Source organism: Caretta caretta, chromosome 8 (genome assembly GCF_965140235.1).
Source record: "Caretta caretta isolate rCarCar2 chromosome 8, rCarCar1.hap1, whole genome shotgun sequence".
Taxonomy (NCBI): Eukaryota; Metazoa; Chordata; order Testudines; family Cheloniidae; genus Caretta; species Caretta caretta.
Genome location: NC_134213.1, coordinates 962,228 through 984,152, shown reverse-complemented (window position 1 = coordinate 984,152; position 21,925 = coordinate 962,228). Strand labels below are relative to the sequence as shown.

At 64.4% G+C, this 21,925-nt stretch overlaps 2 protein-coding genes across 4 annotated transcripts in view; one reads left to right on the top strand and one right to left on the bottom strand.

Annotated features, from left to right (window-relative positions):
• Nucleotides 1–15,220, bottom strand: part of LOC125641263 (lateral signaling target protein 2 homolog) — a 30,876-nt gene extending 15,656 nt beyond the window's left edge. Inside the window, exon 1 of one of the 3 annotated variants that reach the window (XM_075131204.1) lies at nucleotides 15,043–15,220. In XM_075131204.1, coding sequence (XP_074987305.1) covers nucleotides 15,043–15,084 — 42 coding nt within the window. In that variant the 5' untranslated portion in view covers nucleotides 15,085–15,220. The remainder of the gene's footprint in view (nucleotides 1–15,042) is intronic. The other 2 variants (XM_048860905.2, XM_075131205.1) reach the window with 2 other exon arrangements.
• A 3,805-nt stretch (nucleotides 15,221–19,025) lies between these two features.
• FAM193B (family with sequence similarity 193 member B) overlaps nucleotides 19,026–21,925 on the top strand; it is a 28,096-nt gene continuing 25,196 nt past the window's right edge. Inside the window, exon 1 of the mRNA XM_075131203.1 lies at nucleotides 19,026–19,115. The gene's annotated coding sequence lies outside the window, so the exon portion shown is untranslated. The remainder of the gene's footprint in view (nucleotides 19,116–21,925) is intronic.

Here is a 21,925-nt window from a genome sequence, read left to right as displayed (position 1 = left end):
GTGGGGAGTGGCAAGGTGCTTGGTAAGGAAAGTTTGGATGAGCCTAGGCAGCCTTGTGAGCTGATGGCTGTGTCTAGTCAGCAGGGTGGGAAGGCGAGGAGAGTGGAAGATGAGTGTCCCTGGACCTTACCTGTTAGCTGGGTGGAGAATTGGGACAGTGAAGGAAATGGGTCTCTGTCTGTCAGGGGTATTGACTTGCCTATGGAGGGAGCTACCCTGATCTCCAAGCAGTTGTCTGTGACCAGCCTTGTGTGCTGGGACAAGGGGAAAGAGATCCCAACCTGTGTGTCTGGTAAAGGAGGAAGTGTGTCCGGCTCTTCTTGGTCTGTGGAGCAGACAGAAGGGGCCTTTCAGCCTGTGATGGTTGAGGGTCGTGCAGTTGTCTCAGAGCTGGTTCTGGATTCAGCTAAAGTCCAGGAAGGGAAGGGTCCTAAGTTTCTGTCTGCTCGGGAGAATGGCCCTGTAACTAGGTCGCATCTGTGACGATGTGACTCAGCAGGGAGGGGGGAGTGTTGACCTGGGAATGTGCCCTGGGGATGGGAGACCTGAGAGCCTGTCACCTGAGCCAGGAGGGGGAGGGGGAGGTGACACCTCTGCCCAGGAATGTGAACAGAGGCTGCAGCAGGGAACCTGCGGGGTGAGTTTAGTTGGCAGTTTGGAGGCTGGGGGGAGGAACACAGGGAACCCCAGGGCTGGGGTCTAAGCTCCCTGCTCCCCCAGAAGGACGTGATTGAGGGGTCCTGGTTGTACCCACAAGCTCTGTTGTGGACTGTGTTCCTGTTGTCCAATAAACCTTCTGTTTTACTGGCTGGCTGAGAGTCTCAGTGGATCCCAGGAAGAGGGGTGCAGGGCCTGGACTCCCCCACACTCCGTGACAACTGGTGGCAGCGGTGGGATCTACTGCACCCCGTGAACGGCGCTTCCTGCAGTAAGTGACTGGGGAACAGTAAAACGAAGGGGAATTGACGGGGACCAGGCGTGCTGAAGATTCAGAGACGGTTTCGGGGGGCGGTTAACCCCTGGGAATGTGTGACCAGAGAGAAAGACTTTTGCAGTAACAGGGTCCCCCGGGGGATTGCAGCGAGCAGTCCCAGGGGCGGAGGAGTCTGCAGCTCGACCCTGGCAAAGAGGTGGTGACCTCAAGAAGGACTGGCACACTAAGGGCTTTTCCTGGAAACCGTGGGAAGCTGCCCGGCCTGCGAGTGGCCAGCAGGGAGATGTACGCTAAACGCCTTAAGAGTGACCTGGTGGAGCTGTGCAGGCAGAGGGGGCTGCGCATCGGGAGGTCCACCAAGGAACAACTGATTGCCCAGTTGGAGGAGAGGGATCGCTTGGATGACCCGATCCCTATCCCTGAGGGGAGCCGCCCGGCAGACGCAGCGTGGGCCCTGGGGCCTGACCGGGCTGGGAGGGGTCAGACTGCTGCCGAGGACATCCCGAGACCCTTCCTACCTATGTCTGGGGGAGGGGTTGGGGGAAGCCCAGCGAATACCGAGGGCACCCTGACCCCAGCACCCAGCAGGGGATCCTCCCGGCGGAGCTCCCCATCCCTGGAGCGGAGGCGGCTGGAATGGGAGAGGGAGATGAAAATGAGGGAGCTGGAGGATCATGAAAAACAACGTCAACATGAGCAGGAGGAGAAGGAGAAACAACGTCAACATGAGCGCCAGGAGAAGGAGAAACAAAGACAGCACGAACTGGAGCTGGCCAGGCTGAAGAGCAGTGGGGCCCCGGCTGTGGTGAGTGAGGGGGGACCCAAGACTGCAAGGAACTTTGATAAGTGCTTCCTGGCCCAGCGTAAGGAGGGGGAGGACATAGATAGCTTCCTGACGGCCTTTGAGAATGCCTGTGAGCTGCACAGGGTTGACCCTGCAGACAGGCTCCAGTTTCTCACCCCCTTACTGGACCCCAAAGCCGTGGAGGTGTACAGCCGGATGACAGGGCCGGAGGCAGGGGACTATGAACTGTTCAAACAGGCCCTGCTCCGTGAGTTTGGGCTGACCCCCGAGATGTACCGGAGAAGGTTCCGGAGTCAGCGTAAAACGCCTGAGGTCACCTACCTACAACTGGCCAACCGGATGCAGGGGTATGCCCGCAAGTGGACAGCGGGGGCCCGAGCTAAAGAGGACCTGCTTGACCTAATTGTACTGGAGCAGCTGTATGAACAGTGCCCTTCCGACCTGAGGCTGTGGTTGGTGGACAAAAAGCTCGAGAACCCCCAGCACGCAGGGCAGCTGGCCGACGAGTTTGTGAACAGTCGGTCAGGGGGTAGCCGGGAGGAGTCCCAAAAGAACAGGCCCCCCCCGATGCAGAGAGAGAGTCACCAGGGGGCCTCCCAGCGGGGAAATAGGGAGAACCCCCTCCCAAGGGGAACGCCTGGCGTCGGGCCCCTCCGACCCGCTCGAGGGGACCAACGTGACCTGAGCTGCTATCACTGTGGCCAGAGAGGCCACGTACGGTCCCAGTGCCCTGGGCTCAGGGACAAACTGAGCAGACCCAACCTACCCAGGGTTAACTGGGTAGGGACCCAGCTGGACGAGGGGCAGACAACTCAGGCAAGGGGGGCTGCCAGTTTACCACCTGCCCCGGAGGGAAGAGTACCCCAGGCCAGCTCCACCAGAGGGCTGGAGGCTCTGGACTCAGGGCGCTCAGTTTACAGGGTGGGCGCGGGGCTGTCCCTCCGGAGAGAGTGCCTTGTTCCCCTGGAGGTGGATGGGAGGAAGGTCAATGGATACTGGGATACGGGTGCGGAGGTGACGCTGGCCCGGCCCGAGGTGGTGGCCCCAGATCGGGTGGTGCCCAACACCTACCTGACCCTGACAGGGGTGGGTGGGACCCCATTTAAGGTGCCCGTGGCAAGGGTACACCTGAAATGGGGGGCCAAGGAGGGCCACAAGGATGTGGGGGTACACCACCATTTGCCCACTGAAGTTTTGATGGGGGGAGACCTAGAGGACTGGCCAAGCAAGCCCCAGACCGCCCTGGTTGTGACCCGTAGCCAGAGCCGGCGAGGGCCACTGCTCCCTGACCTCGGGGAGGGTACCGCACCGGAGGCGCAGGACCCTACCCTGGTGGGAAGGGAGGGCCGAGGGGCACGGCTCAGAGAGGCTGAGGCCTCAGACCTGGCCACTGAGGGGGAACCGGTCCCCATCCCTTCCCCAGCTGCTGAGTTCCAGGCCGAGTTGAGGAAAGATCCCTCCTTGCGGAAGCTCAGGGACCTGGCCGACCTCAGGGTGGTACGGACCATGAGGAGAGGCTGCCAGGAGAGGTTCCTGTGGGAGAAGGGGTTCCTATACCGAGAATGGGCTCCCACAAGGGAAGTAGAGTCCTGTGGGATCAGGAGGCAGCTGGTGGTCCCCCAGAAGTATCGCCGCAAGCTCCTGTACCTGGCCCATGACATCCCCCTCGCAGGGCACCAGGGAATCCGGCGCACCCGGCAGAGGTTGCTACAGAACTTTTACTGGCCCGGGGTCTTTACCACGGTCCGGCAGTATTGCCGATCCTGTGACCCCTGTCAGAGGGTGGGGAAGGCCCGGGACAAGGGGAAAGCGGCTTTGAGACCTTTGCCCATCATAGAGGAGCCTTTCCAGAAGGTGGCCATGGACATCGTGGGGCCTCTCAGCAGGACGACCCGGTCGGGGAAGAAATACATTCTGGTGGTGGTAGATTTTGCCACCCGCTACCCCGAGGCAGTGCCCTTAGCTTCCATTGAAGCAGACACCGTGGCCGATGCGCTCCTGACCATTTTCAGCCGAGTGGGGTTCCCCAAGGAAGTCTTGACAGACCAAGGCTCCAACTTCATGTCGGCCCTGCTCCGGTGCTTGTGGGAGAAATGTGGGGTCCGGCACGACTGGGCCTCAGCTTATCACCCCCAGTCCAACGGGCTGGTGGAGAGGTTTAACGGGACGCTAAAGATGATGCTGAAAACCTTTATGAACCAGCACCCACAGGATTGGGACAAGTACTTACCTCACCTGCTGTTCGCGTACAGGGAGGTGCCACAGGAGTCTACCGGATTTTCGCCTTTCGAACTGTTATATGGAAGGAGGGTGAGGGGCCCCCTGGACCTGATGAGAGACGAGTGGGAGGGGAAGGCCACTCCCGATGGAGAGTCAGTGGTGGAGTATGTCCTGATCTTCCGAGAGAGACTTGCTGAACTCATGGGCCTGGCCAGGGAGAATCTGGCCAGAGCCCAGAAGAAGCAGAAGGTCTGGTATGACCGCACGGCAAGGGCCCGTGCCTACGCCACCGGGGATCCGGTGATGGTTCTCATCCCAGTGAGAAAGAACAAACTACAGGCCGCCTGGGAGGGCCCTTTCAAGGTCGTCAAGCAGCTCAATGAGGTAAACTATGTGGTGGAGCTGTCGAACCGGGCGCACCACCGCCGGGTGTACCATGTGAATATGATGAAGCCATATTATGCCAGGGGGAATGTGGTGTTGGCCGTGTGTGGACAGTGGGAAGAGCAGGGAGATGACCCTTTAGTGGATCTATTCCCTGGGACTAGAGCTGGTTCCCCCCTGGAAACAATTCCCCTCTCGGATCAGCTAACCCCTGCCCAGCAAGATGAGGTCAGGGAGGTGCTGCATCCGTACCGACAGCTGTTTTCCAACCAGCCTGGACGCACTAATCTGACTGTCCACCGGGTGCAGACAGGGTCGCACCCGCCGATAAGATGCTCCCCCTTCCGAGTCACAGGGAAAACTGCTCAGGACCTGGAAAGAGAGGTCCGGGACATGCTGGCTTTGGGGGTGATCCAGCCATCTGCCAGCCCTTGGGCCTCGCCGGTGGTGCTGGTCCCCAAAAAGGATGGGTCGGTCCGGTTCTGTGTGGACTATCGGAAGCTCAATGCCATCACTGTATCTGATGCCTACCCCATGCCCAGGCCGGACGAGCTCCTAGACAAGCTGGGAGGAGCTCGGTACCTTATCACCATGGACCTTACAAAGGGCTACTGGCAAGTGCCGCTGGATGCAGATGCCCGGCTGAAATCGGCCTTTATCACCCCTCTGGGGCTCTATGAGTTCCTGACCCTGCCTTTCGGCCTCAAGGGAGCGCCGGCCACCTTCCAGCGCCTGGTGGACCAGCTCCTGAGGGGGATGGAGAGTTTTGCCGTGGCGTATATTGATGACATCTGTGTCTTTAGCCAGACCTGGGAGGACCACGTGTCCCAGGTTAGACAAGTGCTGGACCGACTCCAGGGGGCTGGGCTGACTGTAAAAGCGGAGAAGTGCAAGGTGGGGATGGCGGAAGTGTCTTACCTGGGCCATCGGGTGGGGAGCGGCCGCCTAAAGCCGGAACCAGCCAAGGTGGAGGTGATCAGAGACTGGCCCGCTCCCCACACCAAAAAGCAGGTCCAAGCCTTTATTGGGATGGCAGGATACTACCGAAGATTTGTGCCTCACTTTAGCGCCATAGCCACCCCCATCACTGAGCTATGCAAGAAGGGGAAGCCAGACAAGGTGGTCTGGACCGAGCAGTGCCAGGAGGCTTTCCGGGCGCTGAAGGAGGCTCTGGTCAGTGGCCCAGTTCTGGCAAACCCAGACTTTGACAAGCCCTTTGTGGTGTTCACCGACGCCTCCGACACGGGACTGGGGGCGGTGTTAATGCAGGAGGATGAAAAGGGGGAGAGATACCCCATCGTGTACCTGAGCAAGAAGTTGCTGCCCCGGGAACAACACTACGCGGCCATCGAGAAGGAGTGCCTGGCCATGGTGTGGGCCCTCAAGAAACTAGAGCCCTATCTCTTCGGGCGGCACTTCACCGTGTACACCGACCACTCGCCCCTGACCTGGCTGCACCAGATGAAAGGAGCCAACGCCAAGCTCCTGAGATGGAGCCTGCTCCTGCAGGATTACGACATGGACGTGGTCCACGTGAAGGGAAGTGCCAACCTGATAGCGGATGCGCTGTCCCGGAGAGGGGGCCCCGAACTTCCCCAGGTCACTGGTCACAGTGACCCCGCTCAGTTCAGTCTCGAAGGGGGGAGAGATGTGACGATGTGACTCAGCAGGGAGGGGGGAGTGTTGACCTGGGAATGTGCCCTGGGGATGGGAGACCTGAGAGCCTGTCACCTGAGCCAGGAGGGGGAGGGGGAGGTGACACCTCTGCCCAGGAATGTGAACAGAGGCTGCAGCAGGGAACCTGCGGGGTGAGTTTAGTTGGCAGTTTGGAGGCTGGGGGGAGGAACACAGGGAACCCCAGGGCTGGGGTCTAAGCTCCCTGCTCCCCCAGAAGGACGTGATTGAGGGGTCCTGGTTGTACCCACAAGCTCTGTTGTGGACTGTGTTCCTGTTGTCCAATAAACCTTCTGTTTTACTGGCTGGCTGAGAGTCTCAGTGGATCCCAGGAAGAGGGGTGCAGGGCCTGGACTCCCCCACACTCCGTGACAGCATCCAGTTAGGGTCTATGTAAAATCCCAGAGACCAGACAATTCTGGTGCTTGTATTTTGCCTGTTGCTAGTGTGTTGTTGGAAAGGGTGGAGCAACTCTGTCTAATCAGGGTGAGATCCTAGCCAGGGCACAAGGAGAGCATGAAGGTGTGTGATTGTGTTACCTACTGAGGGTGTGGAAACCTGTAGCAAGGAGGAAAAGATTCCTGAACTTGTGTGTGGCAAAGGGAAGGAGAAGGCTTCTAACCTTTTATCTAGGAAGTCTGTAAGTTTGCCTGAAAGGGGATTGTGTAGGAATCCGCCTGATGGGCCAGAGGTGATTCTGGATGTAAGGGAGACCCAGAAAGAGTCTGTAGTTGCTCAGGAAAGTGTTCCCCTAGAGCAAGCCCTAGGTAAAGAGGGTAAGAGCAGAATTTCTGGGAGGGGTGAATTGTTGCATAGAAAAGCCCTTGGGAAAGGAATCCTCATGGAGTCTTTGCAAGCAGTTTACTGCAACTGAAGGGTGTGAAAGTGATTTAATCAAGAAAGTTTCAGTTCCTAACAGCCAGAAATTTTCTGTTGTGAATGGATCCACTGACTTTGCTGTTGAAAGATCCAGTGTGGAGAGCTTTGAGAAGGTCTCAGATGGAGTGAAAGCTGTTAAGAAAGGTATACCGTCCTATAACCAAGTGGCTGTGTTTGGCCAGCTTGTTGGGGAGACAAGGTTGTGGAGAAAGGGATGTCTCCATGCTAGTTCTGTAAGTGAACAGTATGTGGCCCAGGTCAAGATGGGGGCCCTTAACCAAGAGAGCCCGAATTGCAGCCCTCCAGACTGGAGCTCTGGGAGAAAACCCAATCCCAGTTTGACCCCCTGGGTTTTTGGGGTGGCCAAAGGGCATGGGCTGCAGAAACCTTCCCACATGCAGCCTGCTAGTGCTATCGACCACCCCCGACCTAAGGGAGGGCGTGAAACTGGAAGGGCCTGGTGTAACTCCTACCAAGGAATGGGAGAGATGCTGGGGCATCCATGGGAACATTGGTGGCTTCGAACTTCCCCAGGTCACCGGGTAAAGTGACCCCGCTCAGTTCAATCTCGAAGGGGGGAGAGATGTGACGAAGTGGGCCTGTTCTTAATGTTTCCTCCGAATATTGTGGGGGTGCCTCAGTTTCCCCTATGCAGTTCTTAAGTATCTAGGTGGTGGGGTAAGGGTGTATGATCATTGCAGAGCCCTAGAGGGCAGGTGTGTGCAGGGGTCTGGACACAGAGAATGGCCGACACCCTGTTTCCTGGCAACTGATGGCCTGGGCCCTTCCCCCCCTGCAAGGTGAGAGCTGAAGGGTTGGAGAACAAAGGAATCAGGTGACCACCTGGCCCAGGAAAGGAACAAAGCCCAGAGGAGGAGGGGCGGGAGGGAGTTTCAGTTGGGGGCTGGCTGGGACATGGAGTGAAGGGCAGACGGGGTTGTCTGGCTCACTGCCCCCCAAAATGGACCCAGCTGAGGGGTCCCGTTCTCTGCACCTGCAAGCTCTGTTTTAGACCATGTTCCTGTCGTCTAATAAACCTTCTGTTTTACTGGCTGGCTGAGAGTCACGTCTGACTGCGGAGTTGGGGTGCCGGACCCTCTGGCTTCCCCAGGACCCCGCCTGAGCGGACTGGCTGTGGGAAGCACACGGAGGGGCAGAGGATGCTGAATGCTCCGAGGTCAGACCCAGGAAGGTGGAAGCTGCGTGAGCTGTGTGTCCTGAAGACAGGCTGCTCACAGAAAGGCGACTGCCCCAGAGTCCTGACTGGCTTCATGGGGAGCAGTTCCAGAGCATCGCCCAGGGACTCCGTGACACACGGCGTGGACAGGAGAACAGAGCCCTGCAGCTCCTCTTTCCCCACCACACACACACGGCTCCCGGGGCCGTGCACACAATGGGGTCACCTGGCGCTAAGACCCTCACTCCTGCACCTCTTGCGCGGGACCACCTCGCCTCTGCAAAGCCCCCAAACCTACTGTAACCTGCCAGCTGGGCAAGGGGCGGCATCCCCATCCTGCTTCGCCCCGTGTGGGAGAGAGCCGCAGACCACAGGAGCCACTCTGGGAGGGGCCGGTGTGACGAAGTGGGACTGTTCTTAATGTTTCCTCTGAATAGTGTGGGGGTGCCTCAGTTTCCCCTAGGCAGTTCTTAAGTATCTAGGGGGTGGGGTAAGGGTGTATGATCATTGCAGAGCCCTAGAGGGCAGGTGTGCAGGGGTCTGGACACAGAGAATGGCCAACTCCCTGTTTCCTGGCAACTGATGGCCTGGGCCCTTCCCCCCTGCAAGGTGAGAGCTTTTAAAGGGTTGGAGAACAAAGGAATCAGGTGACCACCTGGCCCGGGAAAGGAACAAAGCCCAGAGGAGGAGGGGCTGGAGGGGGTTTTCAGTTTGGGGCTGGCTGGGACATGGAGTGAAGTGCAGACGTGGTTGTCTGGCTCACTGCCCCCCCAGAATGGACCCAGCTGAGGGGTCCCGTTCTCTGCACCTGCAAGCTCTGTTTTAGACCATGTTCCTGTTGTCTAATAAACCTTCTGTTTTACTGGCTGGCTGAGAGTCACGTCTGACTGCGAAGTTGGGGTGCAGGACCCTCTGGCTTCCCCAGGAGCACCGCCTGAGCGGACTCGCTGGGGGAAAGCGCACGGAGAGGCAGAGGATGCTGAATGCTCCGAGGTCAGACCCAGGAAGGTGGAAGCTGGGTGAGCGGTGTGTCCTGAAGACAGGCTGCTCACAGAAAGGCGACTACCCCAGAGTCCTGACTGACTTCATGGGGAGCAGTTCCAGAGCATCGCCCAGGGACTCCGTGACAGCCGGTTAGACTGATCAGGGACAGCAAGAGAGCCCCTCTGGGCCTCAAAGCATCGCTCTGGAGAAGGCAAACAACCTACTGCAGCCTGCTAGCAATGCAGCCCCCGTCCCCCATGGGGAAAAGCAGAGAGAAGCCTGGACAGTGGCCACTAGCCACCTGCAGCTCTTCCCTTCACCCGGAAGCCACCCCTCCCGCCGTCAGGAGGGCACCTTGCAGCTGAGCAGTCGGTTGCCTTTCCTCGGCAGTGTCTAACATCAGCCCACAGCACGGCCTGGATCCACCTGCCGAGCTGCCTGTGGACACGCCCTGCCTCCAGCCCCTCTGCTTCCCAGTCACCCAGGACTCTCTGGCGTAAGCACACAGGGCCCACCTGGGGCTGGCCATGGGGAATCCCAGCCTGGGCCTTCCCTGTAGCTTTCCTCCAGGGAAAGTTGAAGTGGCAGGGCCCGGCTCTCAGCTAGGTTGGCTGTGCCCTCCTGTTCCTTCCCCAGCCCCCCTCAGAGAGAGACGCAGCTCCTGGCGCTGGGTCACCCCCGAGCCGGGCCTCAGGGCCAAGACAGGGATCTTCCCTCCTGGGCCTTGCTTGGCCCTGTTCCAGTCTAGGTGTCAGCACCCCGAGCGCCAGGCCCCACCCAGTCCCGTTCCCCTTCCTGGATGGGGGAAGACAACCCCCCGCCCACATGTGGCCTTTTTTAAGCTGGAGTGGAAGGCCTGGGACTCCGGTAAACAGCTCCTGCCTGTTGACACCCTTCAGGCATGTGTAGGCTGTGGCCGTGGCCCTCCCCCACCCACCTTAGTCACCTCGGAGACATGCTCTTGTACCCGTCTTCCCCACAGCTCTGGCCCAGCCCAGGCCCGGGGCCCAGCCCTGCTGGCAGAGCAGCAGGGGCAGTAAGAGTGGGCCGGTTCTCACCCCAGCCAGACCCCGTGGACGCTGTCCAGCCCCTGGACCGTGAACTGTGCTGAGCCACCCCCCAGCCTAAGCCCCTCTTCTCTGGACGGAGGGAAGGAGCTGCAGGGCGCGTACAGAGCTAGGCAGGCCAGGGGTGTTCCTGGGAACACACAGGGGCCAGGCCCCAGGAGTCGATGGGACACTTCCACCCTCTCTGCCTGCACAGGGGGCGGGGGCTGCCCGGAGCTCCAGGTCTGGGGAGAGGCTGGACAGCAGCACCCAGGGCAAGCGGACAGGTTCCTCAGCAGTGCCAGGTGCAGGGACAGCCTAGGTGCCTGGTTCAGACCGGGGCACTTACACCAGGGAGCCGTGGGGCCAGTCTCAGTGCCGACAGGCTCCTGCAAGGGGGCTGCAGCGCTTCCTGGCCAGGGCAGGGCACCGTGCCACAGGGCAAAACTTGGGGCAAAGGGCCCTAGAGCCAAGCCCCCCCCGCCAGCACTGCCAGTCCAGACCGTCCCCCTCCACCTCAGAGAATCGCTACCAGCGACAGGGGCAACCCACCCCTCATCTGATCCTTGGCTTGGCTGCCCCACAGCCCCCCAAGACCCAGGGATGAGTTCCCTGCCATCCCTGGGAAGAGCACGGGGCATGGGAGGGGAGGGTACTGGGGCAGGGGATTCCTGCCAGCACCCTGAGGGGGGCAGATGGGAGTCCCGGGGGGTGGGACAGGGGGTCTCTGAGAGCCTCCCTGGGGGGCAGAGGGGAGTCCCGGCGGGTGGGGGTGGGACAGGGGGTCTATGGCAGCCCCCCCGGGGGCAGAGGGAAGTCCCGGCGGGTGGGGGTGGGACGGGGGTCTCTGGCAGCCCCCCTGGGGGGCAGAGGGGAGTCCCGGCGGGTGCGGGTGGGACAGGGGGTCTCTGGCAGCCCTCCTGGGGGGCAGATGGGATTCCCAGGGGGTGTGACGGGGGTCTCTGGCAGAGGGGAGTCCCGGCAGGTGGGACAGGGGGTCTCTGGCAGCCCCCCCAGGGCAGAGGGGAGTCCCGGCGGGTGCGGGTGGGACAGGGGGTCTCTGGCAGCCCCCCCGGGGGCAGAGGGGAGTCCCGGCGGGTGGGGGTGGGACAGGGGGTCTCTGGCAGCCCCCCCGGGGGCAGAGGGGAGTCCCGGCGGGTGCGGGTGGGACGGGGGGTCTCTGGCAGCCCCCCCGGGGGCAGAGGGGAGTCCCGGCGGGTGCGGGTGGGACGGGGGGTCTCTGGCAGCCCCCCCGGGGGGCAGAGGGGAGTCCCGGCGGGTGCGGGTGGGACGGGGGGTCTCTGGCAGCCCCCCCGGGGGGCAGAGGGGAGTCCCGGCGGGTGGGGGTGGGACGGGGGGTCTCTGGCAGCCCCCCCGGGGGGCAGAGGGGAGTCCCGGCGGGTGGGGGTGGGACGGGGGGTCTCTGGCAGCCCCCCCGGGGGGCAGAGGGGAGTCCCGGCGGGTGGGGGTGGGACGGGGGGTCTCTGGCAGCCCCCCCGGGGGCAGAGGGGAGTCCCGGCGGGTGGGGGTGGGACGGGGGGGTCTCTGGCAGCCCCCCCGGGGGGCAGAGGGGAGTCCCGGCGGGTGGGGGTGGGACGGGGGGGTCTCTGGCAGCCCCCCCGGGGGCAGAGGGGAATCCCGGCGGGTGGGGGTGGGACGGGGGGGTCTCTGGCAGCCCCCCCGGGGGGCAGAGGGGAGTCCCGGCGGGTGCGGGTGGGACGGGGGTGTCTCTGGCAGCCCCCCCGGGGGCAGAGGGGAGTCCCGGCAGGTGGGACGGGGGTCTCTGGCAGCCCCCCCGGGGCGCAGAGGGGAGTCCCGGCGGGTGCGGGTGGGACGGGGGGTCTCTGGCAGCCCCCCCGGGGGGCAGAGGGGAGTCCCGGCGGGTGGGGGTGGGACGGGGGGTCTCTGGCAGCCCCCCCGGGGGGCAGAGGGGAGTCCCGGCGGGTGCGGGTGGGACAGGGGGTCTCTGGCAGCCCTCCTGGGGGGCAGATGGGATTCCCAGGGGGTGTGACGGGGGTCTCTGGCAGAGGGGAGTCCCGGCAGGTGGGACAGGGGGTCTCTGGCAGCCCCCCCAGGGCAGAGGGGAGTCCCGGCGGGTGCGGGTGGGACAGGGGGTCTCTGGCAGCCCCCCCGGGGGCAGAGGGGAGTCCCGGCGGGTGGGGGTGGGACAGGGGGTCTCTGGCAGCCCCCCCGGGGGCAGAGGGGAGTCCCGGCGGGTGCGGGTGGGACGGGGGGTCTCTGGCAGCCCCCCCGGGGGCAGAGGGGAGTCCCGGCGGGTGCGGGTGGGACGGGGGGTCTCTGGCAGCCCCCCCGGGGGGCAGAGGGGAGTCCCGGCGGGTGCGGGTGGGACGGGGGGTCTCTGGCAGCCCCCCCGGGGGGCAGAGGGGAGTCCCGGCGGGTGGGGGTGGGACGGGGGGTCTCTGGCAGCCCCCCCGGGGGGCAGAGGGGAGTCCCGGCGGGTGGGGGTGGGACGGGGGGTCTCTGGCAGCCCCCCCGGGGGCAGAGGGGAGTCCCGGCGGGTGGGGGTGGGACGGGGGGGTCTCTGGCAGCCCCCCCGGGGGGCAGAGGGGAGTCCCGGCGGGTGGGGGTGGGACGGGGGGGTCTCTGGCAGCCCCCCCGGGGGCAGAGGGGAATCCCGGCGGGTGGGGGTGGGACGGGGGGGTCTCTGGCAGCCCCCCCGGGGGGCAGAGGGGAGTCCCGGCGGGTGCGGGTGGGACGGGGGTGTCTCTGGCAGCCCCCCCGGGGGCAGAGGGGAGTCCCGGCAGGTGGGACGGGGGTCTCTGGCAGCCCCCCCGGGGCGCAGAGGGGAGTCCCGGCGGGTGCGGGTGGGACGGGGGGTCTCTGGCAGCCCCCCCGGGGGGCAGAGGGGAGTCCCGGCGGGTGGGGGTGGGACGGGGGGTCTCTGGCAGCCCCCCCGGGGGCAGAGGGGAGTCCCGGCGGGTGCGGGTGGGACGGGGGGTCTCTGGCAGTCCCCCCGGGGGCCCAGGGGAGTCCCGGCGGGTGCGGGTGGGACGGGGGGTCTCTGGCAGCCCCCCCGGGGGCAGAGGGGAGTCCCGGCGGGTGCGGGTGGGACGGGGGGTCTCTGGCAGCCCTCCTGGGGGGCAGATGGGATTCCCAGGGGGTGTGACGGGGGTCTCTGGCAGAGGGGAGTCCCGGCAGGTGGGACAGGGGGTCTCTGGCAGCCCCCCCGGGGGCAGAGGGGAGTCCCGGCGGGTGGGGGTGGGACAGGGGGTCTCTGACAGCCCCCCAGGGGGCAGAGGGGAGTCCCGGCGGGTGCGGGTGGGACAGGGGGTCTCTGGCAGCCCCCCCGGGGGCAGAGGGGAGTCCCGGCGGGTGGGGGTGGGACAGGGGGTCTCTGGCAGCCCCCCCGGGGGCAGAGGGGAATCCCGGCGGGTGGGGGTGGGACGGGGGGTCTCTGGCAGCCCCCTCGGGTGCAGAGGGGAGTCCCGGCGGGTGAGGGTGGGACGGGGGGTCTCTGGCAGCCCCCCCGGGGGGCAGAGGGGAGTCCCGGCGGGTGGGGGTGGGACAGGGGTCTCTGGCAGCCCCCCCGGGGGCATAGGGGAGTCCCGGCGGGTGCGGGTGGGACAGGGGGTCTCTGGCAGCCCCCCCGGGGGCATAGGGGAGTCCCGGCGGGTGGGGGTGGGACGGGGGGGGTCTCTGGCAGCCCCCCCGGGGGCAGAGGGGAGTCCCGGCGGGTGCGGGTGGGACGGGGGGTCTCTGGCAGCCCCCCCGGGGGGCAGAGGGGAGTCCCGGCGGGTGCGGGTGGGACGGGGGGTCTCTGGCAGGCCCCCCGGGGGCAGAGGGGAGTCCCGGCGGGTGCGACAGGGGGTCTCTGGCAGCCCCCCCGGGGGGCAGAGGGGAGTCCCGGCGGGTGCGGGTGGGACGGGGAGTCTCTGGCAGCCCCCCCGGGGGGCAGAGGGGAGTCCCGGCGGGTGCGGGTGGGACGGGGAGTCTCTGGCAGCCCCCCCGGGGGGCAGAGGGGAGTCCCGGCGGGGTGCGGGTGGGACGGGGGGTCTCTGGCAGCCCCCCCGGGGGCAGAGGGGAGTCCCGGCGGGTGCGGGTGGGACGGGGGGTCTCTGGCAGCCCCCCCGGGGGGCAGAGGGGAGTCCCGGCCGGTGGGGGTGGGACGGGGGTCTCTGGCAGCCCCCCCGGGGGCACAGGGGAGTCCCGACGGGTGCGGGTGGGACAGGGGGTCTCTGGCAGCCCCCCCCCGGGGGCAGAGGGGAGTCCCGGCGGGTGGGGGTGGGACGGGGGGGTCTCTGGCAGCCCCCCCGGGGGCAGAGGGGAGTCCCGGCGGGTGCGGGTGGGACGGGGGGTCTCTGGCAGCCCCCCCGGGGGCAGAGGGGAGTCCCGGCGGGTGCGACAGGGGGTCTCTGGCAGCCCCCCCGGGGGGCAGAGGGGAGTCCCGGCGGGTGCGGGTGGGACGGGGAGTCTCTGGCAGCCCCCCCGGGGGGCAGAGGGGAGTCCCGGCGGGTGGGGGGTGGGACGGGGGGGTCTCTGGCAGCCCCCCCGGGGGCAGAGGGGAGTCCCGGCGGGTGCGGGTGGGACGGGGGGTCTCTGGCAGCCCCCCCGGGGGGCAGAGGGGAGTCCCGGCGGGTGCGGGTGGGACGGGGGGTCTCTGGCAGCCCCCCCGGGGGCAGAGGGGAGTCCCGGCGGGTGCGACAGGGGGTCTCTGGCAGCCCCCCCGGGGGGCAGAGGGGAGTCCCGGCGGGTGCGGGTGGGACGGGGAGTCTCTGGCAGCCCCCCCGGGGGCAGAGGGGAGTCCCGGCGGGTGCGGGTGGGACAGGGGGTCTCTGGCAGCCCCCCCCGGGGGCAGAGGGGAGTCCCGGCGGGTGCGGGTGGGACGGGGGGGTCTCTGGCAGCCCCCCGGGGGCAGAGGGGAGTCCCGGCGGGTGCGGGTGGGACGGGGGGTCTCTGGCAGGGGGAACTGGGGTCTCACCTTGGGCCGGTGCAGCCACTTCCTGACGGCCGCGGGCAGCATGTCGAGAGCGCGGCGGGGGCGCAGCGCCCGGTCCCGGACTCCCGGCCTCCCGGCTCCCCGCCTCGCCGCCCGCACGGGGCGGGCCCGCAGCTGGCACCGCCCGGACGAGGAACAGGGGCGGTGCCTGCCGGGGCCAGCCCGAGCCCAGCGCCCCCGATTTCTCTCCCTTTTCAAAGTGCCCCTGGCAGGTCAAATTCTCCTTCAGCCCCGCGTGCGCCGCGCGGAAGGGACGTGCCCCAAACTCACACTGTGGCAGGTCTGGAATAGAACCCAGGAGTCCCGGCTCCCTCCCCTCCCCCAACCACTAGACCCGCTCCCCTCCCAGGGCCAGGGCTAGAACTCAGGACTCCCGGCTTCCAGCCCCCCGTGCCCCAGAGACAGGGGGAGAACCCACCCCCTTTGTGCATTACACCACCCGGGCAGGGCGTCCCAGGCGTGCCCCTGCGTGTCCCTGCATGCCAAGGCACTGATACCAGAGACAGGCCGTTCCCCTGCTGGGCTGGGCCCGGGGGCCCGGGAATGGGTGCTGGGGGCAGGATGTATGACGCCATGCATGTGGGGTGGGACGTGTCCCAAGGGACAGAGCCTGCCTCAGACTGACCCACGGAGGAGTGTTTGGAAGGGTCCCAAAGGACGGCCGCGGAGGAGATGGAGGCAGGCAGGCAGGGCCCCAGACACCCCCACACCCAGAGTCACTGGCTGCTTGCCCTTGGGTGACGGGGAGCAGTGGGGGTGCTGGGTAGGCTGCCGCCAGCAGGGTAGCCGGGGTTTCCTGGGTTCTGCGTAACCGCAGGGTAGCTGGGGAGGGGATTTCACTCCTGAGCCACAGTCTAGTCATGTCTGTTATTCACGGAGTCGTCTGGCCCCAGCCCTGCTCCCAGCCTGTCCAACAGTCATAACCACCGTCCCTTCCGTGGCAATAGCCTCACCCCTGCTCGGATCTGCGGGGGCTGAGCCGAAGGACTCGGAGTGTCTCCCCGCCCCCGGTCACCTGGGTTTGTGTGGAGCCAAGTCTGCAATGGCCCACAGCAGCAGCAGGGACCCCCACCGTGCTCTGCCCAGATCCCTCTTGCACTGTGAGGAGCGAGCATATGCTGGTAGCAGGCCTGGCTGGGGTAGCTGCCCTGTACCTTTAACTAGATGGGAGACAGCCCCTGGGCAGGGCTGTGTGTTGCAATGGGCTGGACCGTAGCCCAGAGCAGTTGTTTGGTTTTCTGAAGTTTGTCAGGACTCGCTGAGCCAGGCAGAACTCGTTCATCCCAGCATGGGCCACGGGTGCACGAGCCAGGGATGCCTCTGACACCAGCTGGTGGCTCCAAGAGCAAGACTGTGATTAAGCTGCAGTGAGCCATGTGCTGGTCCTGCATGCAAGTCCTGCTGGTCCTGCATGGGAGGCAAGGACAGCTCCTGGCCCTGCTTGGGTCTTTGCACCACAGCGCACCAGGAAGTGTAAGTGCTCTTAAGGACATTGGTGCCCTGCTAGTAGGAGACTGCCTCCTTCGGAGGCCATGCACCTAGAGTCTCTGTGCAAGAGCATAAGAACAGCCAGACTGGGTCAGCCCAATGGTCCAACCAGCCCTGTGTCCTGTCTGCCAACAGTGGCCAGTGCCAGGTGCTTCAGAGGAAGTGAAGAGAACAGGGCGATTACCGAGTGATCCAGGGCTTAAATTCAGCCGGAGCTGTCTGGAGCTGATCTCTGGTAAATATTTCAAAACCCCTGGAGTTTTTATAACATGTTTGGGGCAGGGGATATGTGGGGGCTCCAGGAAATACTCTATAAGAATTTAAGCCCTGGAGTGATCCATCCTGGTCAGCCACTGACAGCTTCTGGCAAACATTGGTTAGCCACACTCAGAGCATGGGGTTGTGTCTCTGCCCATCCTGGCTAATAGCCATTGATGGACCCATCCTCCATGAATTTATCTAGCTCTTTTTTGAACCCAGTTATACTTCTGGCCGTCACAACATCCTCTGGCAATAAGTTCCATAAGTTGACTGTGCGTTGTGTGAAGAAGTACTTCCTGTTGTTTGTTTTAAACCTGCTGCCTCTTAATTTCCTTGGGTGACTCCCTAGTTCCTGTGTTATGTGAAGGGGTAAATAACACTTCCCTAGTCACTTTCTCCACACCAGCCATGATTTATAGACAGCTCTCATCTCCCCCTGAGCCCTCTCTTTTCCAAGCTGAGGAGTTCCAGCCTTTTTAATCTCTCAACATACGGAAGCTGTTCACACCCCTGATCATTTTTGTTGCCCTTCTCTGCACCTTCCCTGCCATCACCTACAAGGCAAGGGAAAGAATCCCAGTTACTCATGGTCCGCACCTGGGGGTGATTAACTGCCTCCTGGCGAGACAGGGCGGAGCTGGGCCTTTATGTAGGCCATGGGTGCTCCAGTGGAGGCAGCCTGCCATGAAGCCCTGGTGTAGGGCTTGACAGGTAGCACCAGAGTCCGGGTTAGGCTCCTGCAGGGGAAGCCTGAGGTAGGGCCACGAGGGAACTCCCATGAAGCCTGAGGTGGGGGAAGAGCTGTTTGGCTGAAGATTTTTCTTTGGCCTTTTGTTTGGACTTGGGGTGCTCCCTGGGAAGGGGTCTAGCCCCAGAACACCCAGAGGAGAAATGATGCAGGTCTGAGGGGGAGCCCAATGGGTGCCTGCTGATAAGGGAGCCTGGGGGAAGGCCCGGGCTGGGGGAGCATTGGTAAGACAAAGGCAGTGGTTTCACCCTCAGGAATGCTGAGTGGGGATGGTGCTGAGGGAAAAACAGAAAATATCCGTCTCACGCAGGGATTGATAGGATTGTGCATGTAGAAGCCTAGACTCTGCCATACCAGAGCAGATCAGGGTCGCCTGACACTGACCACCATCTGCTGCTTCAGAGGAAGCTGCAAGAAACCCAGCAACTGGTAGGGTGAGGGCAGCCTGCCCCTGGGAAGCTTTGTGCAAATCCCCATTAGCTAGTGGGGATTCCTGAACTGAAGCTGGGGGGTTAGATCCCCTTCCCACCTCAGGTTGGTTTGTCTTTAACCCTTCCTATGCCATGTTGGATGTTCCTGTTCTCCATATAAATGTCCATCCCTTTTTCTTGGAATCATGTGACGGTCTTTGCCTTGGTGATACCTTGTGGCAGTGAGTACCACAGGACGCTTGTGCACTGCATGGAAAAGGTCAGTTTTAAACATGCTGCCTTTCAATGGTTGAATTCCCCCGCCCCCCTCCTTGCTTCATGAAATGGGATTTGCTAGTTGTCCTGCTCTATTCCTGTACCTTTGTCCTGTGATCCGTGCCTGGGCTGCGTGGGCCCAGGCAGCAGGGGAAGCACTGCAGAGGCCTGCAACTTAACCAGATGAGACTGGACTACAAGCACCGAGTCTGGGTCAGAAAAAAGCCAGCCCCTCTGGGGTGAGCTGGGTCTCTGCCTCCTGCCTGCAGGGTCCGTGCACGGGCCCTGCCCCTGACAGCCACTGCCACTTCGCTCCTGTGTGACTGCTGTGAAGTGAGGATGCGCAGCAGTCCGAACACCGCTCACCCCACAGCATGGAGGCTGCCAGGAGCCGGGCATGCAGCTGCTAGGGCACACAGCCACCACAGCAACGCCCAGGCAGGAGCTGGCTCAAGTTTGGGAGGGGGGGGGGGGGGGCTAGAAAATGACTTGACCCTCTTTGGCTTGGGTCAGGTGAGCTTGGTCTGGTTCCTGAATAAATATTAGGCCTGAGCAGACCCCTACTGTAGTGATCCATGTGCCCAGCATTTGGGCAGCGTGGCATCTTGCTCCACAGTGCCCTCAGCCGGCTGATTCCAGAGCCATGGTGACGGACTCACAGGCAGGCCTGATTCCTGCTGAACAGTGCCCACTAGAGGAAGCTGGGTTCTCACTGTGCAAGGGGCCTGCTTTCAGCCCACACAGAGAAGTGGGGCACAATCCTCTGTTTCTCCTGGTGCCCCTGTCTTACAGACACTGCGAGCTCTGGCGTGAGGGGTGCCACAGAGCCTTTGCCTACAGAGACCACTGCTTCTCTACCACAGCGCAGACAGGTAAGTGTGACGTCCTGCTGTGGCTCAGCCTGGCAGCAGGTGTGCGACTCGCTCATAGCTGCACACCAGGAACTAGAGGCCCTCTTGAAGTATGGCTCTGGGACTGCTCTCACAGCTGTGGGAGCCCCAATGCAATTAGAGTGCTCTCTCTCCTTCCTAGCCCCGTTCTCTCCCCGTTCCCTGCAGGGTTGGTTACTACAGAAACACTTGATTTTCCCCATCCTTTGATTGGAGTTTTCTGCCTGGGTTCCTAGATGGCCAAGCCCAAGAGCTGCACAGCTGTGAGGGTGCCTGCAGCCCCCTGTGCAGTCCTCTGTCCTACTGCTGCCGCCCCACGCAGCGCCAGCCTGTATCCGCTCCCCACAGGCTTGGAGGAAAGGCTGGGTGGCCGTGGCAGAGGGCTGACCTTGCTTGTTTCACCCATGATCTGACAGGACCTAGGGCTGAAGCCGCTGTGAGGGAGTGGCAGCCCCTTTCCCCTGACGGCTCGCAGCTGGTCAGCACGGGCAGCAGCCAGAGGCGCTCAGGAGCGGGGCACCATGCGAGAAAGCTCTTTCAATCCCACCAGTGCCCCGGCTGCCTCGTCAATCAGCCCAGCCCTGGCGAGCTAAGCAGCTGGCCTGGCGCAGGTGGGAAATGCTCGTTCGGATGCTGGCCCTGTGAGCGCTGTGGCTGTGTCTTCTCCACCCAGTACAGGAGCCTGGTGCTTTGGTGATGGGGACAAGTGTGTGTGTGTGTGGGGGGAACACAGCGAAGTGGCAAAGGCCTACCCAGAAGCTCCCCTCTGCAGTGCCAGCCACATGGCCTCTCTGGCTTCATGCAGCTGCCCCGGCCGTGCTGGCTGCTCAGGGACGTGACCGGCTTCTGCTTCATGGGAAGGATGAATGCAGGAGCAGCCCCTGTAACCCTGAGCAGGTCGTGCCGCGGGGCCAGGAACTAAAGCCCAGGCACATGCAGGCTCTCTGTCCCCGAGAGAGAAGTGCTGCCGGGGCAGACCACGGCGCAGGGCCTCCGGTCTGAACCCTGCCCAGCGGCCCTCCTTGGAAAGGGGAACGTGTCTGGGACAGGCAGGGCAAAGCAAGAGTAGCACCCGGGCCTCCATGGGGCTCAGCAAGGTACACACATGGGGACAAGACGGGGACCCTGCCTGAGCGCCCCCTCATACCCCACAGTGCTGGGGGGGGCTCCCTACCTCCAGCCCGGCCCTTCCTGCCAAGTTCCCTTCCCTCCCCTCCCCTCCCCCCCTGCACCCCGGCTTCCCTCCCCACCCCACCCCCCCCTTCCTGCCAAATCCCTCCCTCCCCCCGCCACTCCCCTCCCAACCAAGTTCCCTTCCCTCCCCTCCCCCCCACTGCACCCCGGCTTCCCTCCCCACCCCACCCCCCCCTTCCTGCCAAATCCCTCCCTCCCCCCGCCACTCCCCTTCCTGCCAAGTTCCCTCCCTCCCCTCCCCCCCTGCACCCTGGCTTCGCTCCCCACCCCACCCCCCCCTTCCTGCCAAATCCCTCCCTCCCCCCCGCCACTCCCCTTCCTGCCAAGTTCCCTCCCTCTCAGCCCCCCCTCCCAGCCAAGTTCCCTCCCTCCGCTCCCCTCCCAGCCAAGTTCCCTTCCCCCCTCCCCTCCCAGCCCCCCCTTCCTGCCAAGTTCTCTCCCTCCCCTCCCCTCTCAGCCCCCCCTTCCTGCCAAGTTCCCTCCCTCCGCTCCCCTCCCCTCGCAGCCAAGTTCTCTCCCCCCCCACTCCCCTCCCAGCCCCCCCCTTCCTGCCAAGTTCTCTCCCTCCCCCCCACTCCCCTCCCAGCCCCCCCTTCCTGCCAAGTTCCCTCCCTCCCCCCGCCACTCCCCTTCCTGCCAAGTTCCCTCCCTCTCAGCCCCCCCTTCCTGACAAGTTCCCTCCCTCCGCTCCCCTCCCCTCGCAGCCAAGTTCTCTCCCCCCCCCACTCCCCTCCCAGCCCCCCTTCCTGCCAAATCCCTCCCTCCCCCCTCTGCTCCCCTCCCCTCCCAGCCAAGGTCCCTTCCCCCCCCGCTCCCCTCTCAGCCCCCCCCTTCCTGCCAAGTTCCCTCCCTCCGCTCCCCTCCCCTCGCAGCCAAGTTCTCTCCCCCCCCCCGCTCCCTTCCCAGCCCCCCCCTTCCTGCCAAATCCCTCCCTCCCCCCGCCACTCCCCTTCCTGCCAAGTTCCCTCCCTCCCCTCCCCCCCTGCACCCTGGCTTCCCTCCCCACCCCACCCCCCCCCTTCCTGCCAAATCCCTCCCTCCCCCCCGCCACTCCCCTTCCTGCCAAGTTCCCTCCCTCTCAGCCCCCCCTCCCAGCCAAGTTCCCTTCCCCCCTCCCCTCCCAGCCCCCCCTTCCTGCCAAGTTCTCTCCCCCCCCACTCTCCTCCCAGCCCCCCCTTCCTGCCAAGTTCTCTCCCTCCCCCCCGCTCCCCTCTCAGCCCCCCCTTCCTGACAAGTTCCCTCCCTCCGCTCCCCTCCCCTCGCAGCCAAGTTCTCTCCCCCCCCCACTCCCCTCCCAGCCCCCCCCTTCCTGCCAAATCCCTCCCTCCCCCCTCTGCTCCCCTCCCCTCCCAGCCAAGGTCCCTTCCCCCCCGCTCCCCTCCCAGCCCCCCCCTTCCTGCCAAATCCCTCCCTCCCCCCGCCACTCCCCTTCCAGCCAAGTTCCCTCCCTCTCAGCCCCCCCTTCCAGCCAAGTTCCCTCCCTCCGCTCCCCTTCCTGCCAAGTTCCCTTCCCCCCTCCCCTCCCAGCCCCCCCTTCCTGCCAAGTTCTCTCCCCCCCACTCCCCTCCCAGCCCCCCCTTCCTGCCAAATCCCTCCCT